We start from the raw sequence: 6,501 nt of genomic DNA, 5'->3' as shown, positions 1-6,501 counted from the left end.
CTTTTTAATCAAGGTAGAAACATTAAGTTAATTAAGTAAATGATTGAAAATTTTAAATAAAAAAATTAATTGATACAATTAACTTTTTAATTAAATTCGAAAGACTAACGACCATTTTCATGTAGCTCCGTTAGGCTTTAACTGTCAGTTAACAGAAAATAAACTGCAAATATCTTCTCCCCGGTTAACTTTAACTGCAAAATTTTCAACAGTTAAGATCCTAACTGACGTATGGAATAAATAGGCAAAATGACTGACATCTCCACAGTACGGCTTAAAAGTTCGTTAGCTAACGTAGCACTAACGGAGCTTCATGAAAATGGGGGTAAGTCAGTTAAAAAAACTTATGAACATTTTTTTTTATTTTATAATTAAAAATGTATTTCACACAATCATTTGTTATTCCAAATAAAAACTCTAAGCCAGTTCAGAAATTAATTGAAAATATTGACCTTTTTTAATTAAAAAATTAATTGAGATTTTCAATCAACGCCAATTACATTTTTAATTGAATTGATTAAAAAATTAATTGAAATTTGCTAATGAAATCAATTACTTTTTTAATCAAGAATTTTTCTATGCCCAAGTAAAACTGTGATTGATACTATTATTTTCGTGAAGACATTTTAATTAAAAAATTAATTGGATCAATTAATTTCGTGATTGAATCAGAAAATGTTTTTTTGTGTGCACACAAAGGGTTCAATCCAAGTTTCGACCAAAATATCAAAAAGTTTTTCAGATGCGGATTATTCTCTCTCATTAATGCTGGTGACATTTCTGAGTTCTTCAAAAATTCTCTAAGTGGTTTCACCGCAATGTGAAACGCCGTTCGGACTCGGTTGTAAGACGGAGGTCCCTTGTCATTGAGCTAAACATAGAACCGAGGAGCATTCATTGATTAAAAACGGACTACCGCCATACCTTATCTAACCTAATCTATTACAGGTGTGTTGCTTTTAAAAAATCTGTTAAAGTAGCAGCAAAATGTCTGAAAATTGACAAGACAAAAGCAACTGTCGTCTCACAATAAAATATATTTTTTAAACCAATTTGTGTAAAAAATGTTTCAGGATACTTTATTAATCATAAAATGTGATTACATGGCTAAACGAAAATCCCTGTTGATATTCTTAACTGATCAAGGATTTCAAATACAGGGGCACCGTAGAGTCCAATTTACTCCTGAACTGGCAGCGGAATTCTATCAGGACCGAAATGAAGAACCAAATTTTATGTTTCATGTAATTTTATTATCCAAAGGGCCTGCGGAAGCATTTATCTTAGCAAAAGAAAATGCAGTTGAAGATCTTATCAGCTGCTTGGTATGTTATTTGTAAGTAGATCACAATAAAATTACCATCTGGGAATATCTTACATTTATTTCACTTTTTACTTCAGTGGTAATTCTATTGAGATGGAGAAAAATGTTCATGTTACCCGATGTTTGGGAAGAGTTAGAAAGGAAATCCGTTTCATATATCCCAATTGTAAGAAACATTTTCAATATAATTAATTAAGATTAAATTAAAGTAACTGCAAAGTATGTATTTTATTTTAGATATATTCGAGCCAATCGATTGTTTTGAACAAGTCAATATATCCTGCAACAATCCTTTCGTATCTTCATTAATAGGCCAGGTTTATGAGATTACAACAAAAACGGAAATTGATCCACACAAAAGTTGGAAACAAAAATTGGCAGAATGGCTAATTCTATCAAATAAAGATCTCCCGCAGGTATCCAATCAATGTGTCTTAAATCCTTCTCCAAATGTTCGTAATATTGCTCAACAGACCAAAATGACATTTATTAAACCCCAATATGGAGATCAAATTGTAAATGACAAAGCCTCCAAATCATCTGGCATGGGATTCGATACGGATGGGACCTCCTTAAATATTACTACATCCTCATGTATGACTTGCTCCGACTTTGCTAGTAGTGATATTTACTTTCAGAAACAAGATTCTTCATTGCTGGATTTAATCAAAAGTAAAACTGTTCCCTTAAATGTTGGAACTAAAGGTTCAAGTATTTCTGAAGAGGATAACCCAATAAAGGATATTGATTCTGAGATATTAGATCAAGCCATAGTTGCTATAGAAGATGAAATGTTAAGTATTGAAATGGAGACAATTGCTACAGTGGATGTTGTGAATAATGTCCCTATAGAATTACAAAAACCAGATATTAATCCAAATGAAGATACTGCATACATACCTCTACCCGCAACAACTATGGAGTCCAATGAAGTTTGGGAGCATGTTGGTGTTATACCTGATCTAGAACTTTCTGAGATTGACGTAGCTGGAAATACCTTGCCATTTATGGAGGAGCAAGAAAGTACAATGGGGGAAGATGATATTGTAGCGAGTGAAGAATCAATACACATAGAGTCTAATGTACAAGAGGAAAATCAAGAAAATCATAATTATGATAATGAAAATGAAAAAAACGGAGTTCTGCAACAAAACGTTGATACAATTTCAGAATCAGTTTTGCACGAAGTCCAAGGTGAAAATGTTGAAGAATGAATTTAATTTAGGCCTAGGTTTTTCAAAACTTTTGTTTTCTAACTAAAAAAATGGAATTCATGTTTTTTAACTAACCTATATTTTGTAAATTTCTTTTTATAAATTGGAAATTTTTTGCATTACTTTGTTCCGGAACGAAATTGTAGACAAAGGTAATTTTCTTTAAAAGCAAATAAACCCAGATTTATGACAAGCGATACAACGCTCTACTTATGTTGTTTAATATAGGTTTTGAAATTAATTTAAGTGGATCACAGTTGTGAGAAATTGTGTTTCTAATGATATCAAATTTAGGGCGGTAACATAAAATAAGTTACAATGGCAATGCATACGTATATCATACTCGCTCGAGCTGGATCTCCTCGAGTTTTATCAAGTGGCCATGCGCCAGTCTGGTGTGTCCTAGTCTGATTCGGATCAATAAAATCTGTTTTATATTACCTATTATACAAAACTACATTTTCGTCTGCGTGTAAGCAGATTAGCTTAATATTGTTTTTTTTTTTGTGAAAAGAAAATTTCATTTTTGTAAAATTTCGTTCCTTAAGTTCGAGTTTAGCTGCTAAAACCGAAATTAAATCAGTAAAAACAGTATAAAATTGTATCTCTTTGATGCAAATTTGATTAAAACTTGATGGGGAATATCCCAAAGCAACATTTCAAAAAGTTTATATTCTGTTTAATGGATTATTAGAGAAAAGTAATTGTGAAAATCGCGATTTTAGCGGCTAAACTCGAACTTAATACTCACCTGAAGGCTGGTATTAATTTGGCATTATCGCGCTAAAATAGCCATTTTTCACTGTTACTTTTGTGTAATAATTTATTATAAAGGAAATAATCTTTTTCAATTGTTGCTTTGAATCTTTCCCCACCAAGTTATAATAAAATTTGCCAAAAAAAAAGTTATTCTGTTTTTACAGAATTATTTTTGTTTTTAGCGACTGAGTTGAAAATCACTATATTTTCGCGACTACTTGTACTGAAATAATCAAAATTATAAATGAAAACAAACATACACTCACTAAAACCGATTGAACTCTCTTTTAGTTCAAGGAATTATTACGTTTTAAGAAAGTTTCCATGACTTTTTTGCGTACGTTAGTTAATAGAAAATATCATAAGCTTTATGTGTTGTTGTTGTTTCACACTTGAATGTTTTGTATACATCGACTCCTGATGAAGCAATTCAATGTAATTGCGAAATATTGAAAAATAAAGAAACCAATACATACAAAAAACGATCTCAAGCTTGATTAATTATTTTCTATTGGATAAAAGAAAGATCGAATAAAATCAAAATTTCTAAGTACGTTAGTTAATTTAACTAAAACAGAGGAAAAAATTATACACAAATGAAGCATAAAGATTAACTAAATTCGTGTTCAGAATTTCTTAAAATTTGTAAATTTTACCGATAATGTGTCCATCTTGATCTTCGTATGGCACTAAAGACATTCTTGCAATTTTTAACTCCAATTTTTTCCTTCAAACTATAAAATTTTCAAGTGAAAAAAATTAATTACCTATGTCTAATAATTTTTCTTGAATATTTACTTATTTTAATGACATCGGCGTGATGCCAGCGTTTGTAATACTGTTTAGTTAAAATTTTCTAAAAATAATCAAAATTTTCTAAAATTAACCAACATTTTTCTTCCTGGTGGGTTTACTGTTTTTTCAGTGTATTCCTGTAAAGTCTTCGCAAAATCTCGAGGCACAAGAAACTGCGCACCAATTTATTTTCTTTATATTGAACTGTTTTAATAAAGTAACCGCGAAAAAGTCAATGCGAAAAGCGAACATAGTACTGACCTTAAACTCGAAATTAATACCCACCTTTAGAAAAGAAAAGTCTGTTTCAGTATACATTGAACAAAATTGTTAATCTAGCGAAGTTTGCTGAATTTTATTTAAATCGGATAGGTTAGGTTAGGTGGGAGACCGAGACTATTCAGCCCAATGTGATACCACAGTGGTGAACTTCTCTCTTATTACTGAGTGCTGCCCGATTCTATGTTAAGCTCAATGATAAGGGACCTCCTATTTATAGCCGAGTCCGAACGGCATTCCACATTGCAGTGAAACCACTTAGAGAAGCTTTGAAACACTCATAAATGTCACCAGCATTACTGAGGTGGGATAATCCACCGCTGAAAAACTTTTTGGTGTTCGGTCGAAGCAGGAATCGCACCCACGACCTTGTGTATGCAAGGCAGGCATGCTAACCATTGATTGCACCACGGTGGCTATCAAAAATCGGATAAGAGGAATATCTCCGTATATACACCCATATGTGCACAGAGCTCGTAAAACTTTACCTAAATGTACTACCAATTATTTTACTGTATTAAATTTATTTATTAGTTGATTCAATGGAAAACTTAATTTTGCATTTGCATTTTGAATCGATCCAATTAGATTTTAATTAAATTTTATTGATTCTATTAAAAACACTGATTTTAATCGCATATCTCATTAATGTTTTCAATAGTTTAGGTTAGGTTATGTGGCAGCCCGATGTATTAGGCTCACTTAGACTATTCAGTCCATTGTGATACCACAGTGGTGAACTTCTCTCTTAGCACTGAGTGCTGCCCGATTCCATATTAACCTCAATGACAATTTTTTCAATAGAGGCAATCAGTTTAGTAGTTTAACGTAACCTTCTTTTTCAATTAATTTTTGGTTGATTCAATTAAAAAAATATATTTATATCAACATAATTTTCTTGTAACTTTATATGAGTGCATACGATTTAGGATTATTTATACATTTTCCGATTATAATTATGAATCAGCGAATATTATAGTAAGTTTATGACACATTATTTCCTAACCAAATTTTCTATTATACTTTTATTATGGAAATATTTTTTTTAAATTAAAATATTAATTGGGATATTTATTAGTTTAACTAACTTGAAAATTTCAATCATTTTAGTTTCAATCAACTTTTTAATTGAAAATATATTTTTCTGTGTGAAAAATCATCCAAAATTTAGTTTAGTTTTTGTCAGTTAATTATTAATTAATATTAAAAAATGAATAAAACGCTTTGAATAAGAAAACATTTCATTTTTTATTTCACTGCACAGAAAAACTATCACCAACATTTTTCAATCACAATTTTAAGTGAATTTTAAAACCGTTAAATTAAAACTTTTATTGATTCAAAAAATAATTTGTTAATTGACGTTAGTTATTGATAGTATCATTACTCCGATTGAAGCAATTTCATTTAAAATATATATAAGAGTTTTATAATATAAGAGTTTTATCGCTATTAATTATATCCAATATTATATCCATTGTTGAATTCACAAATTACAATGAACGAACATGTATGTACCATAAATGCAACATTTGGCATATAGTTGGTCAATTTTCCCTATTCCTATTTTATTGTTTTTATTTCGAACAATAACGGGTGTAGATTAAAAAATTTAAGGACCACACTAATATACTACTACTTCTTCGTTCTATATTGGGGTTTCTTGGAGGTTTAAACTCGACTCCAAAAATAATGCAATAACTCCTTCCGGGCGGGAACTACTTGTTGGTTAAGATTTTTACAATAGGAACACGGGATATATATGTTATGTAGGTGATTGCCTGTATTATTGACATACGAATACAAAAATTCCCGATGAGTACACCTCAAAAGTAAAGCACATGGAACAAATAAAACAACCAACCCACCCATTCTAATTTCTGTTCCTATCCATACCAGTTTGTTCGTAGGGTCTTTCCCCAATACCCTTTTCCAGCAAACGTATTCAACAATTAGCTCCCCACCTAACTATTGCCTTTTGGATATTTGTAGAGCGTGGCATATTTGATGGAGAGTGTGAGAGAGAGAAATAGTGTGCCCGGTGCAACATATTTTTTTGGGGAACACGATGGAGCACATATGAGAAACTTGCAACCATTGCAAATTCTGTTGTTCATTCGCTGTTGTAGA

General features: G+C 30.9%; 1 protein-coding gene across 1 annotated transcript; it reads left to right on the top strand.

The window, feature by feature from the left end:
* Positions 1–997: 997 nt before the first annotated feature.
* On the top strand, positions 998–2,750 carry LOC142241605 (uncharacterized). Its single transcript, XM_075313394.1, has 3 exons — positions 998–1,336; positions 1,402–1,490; positions 1,562–2,750. Exons 1-3 carry the CDS (start codon positions 1,065–1,067, stop codon positions 2,536–2,538), a joined length of 1,338 nt encoding a protein of 445 aa, XP_075169509.1. The 5' UTR covers positions 998–1,064; the 3' UTR covers positions 2,539–2,750.
* The last annotated feature ends 3,751 nt before the right edge of the window (positions 2,751–6,501 follow it).

The sequence above is a fragment of the Haematobia irritans genome, chromosome 1 (genome assembly GCF_050003625.1).
Source record: "Haematobia irritans isolate KBUSLIRL chromosome 1, ASM5000362v1, whole genome shotgun sequence".
In the NCBI taxonomy this organism is placed as follows: domain Eukaryota; kingdom Metazoa; phylum Arthropoda; class Insecta; order Diptera; family Muscidae; genus Haematobia; species Haematobia irritans.
Note: the sequence above shows the minus strand (reverse complement) of the source record. Positions and strands in the feature narration are given on the sequence as shown.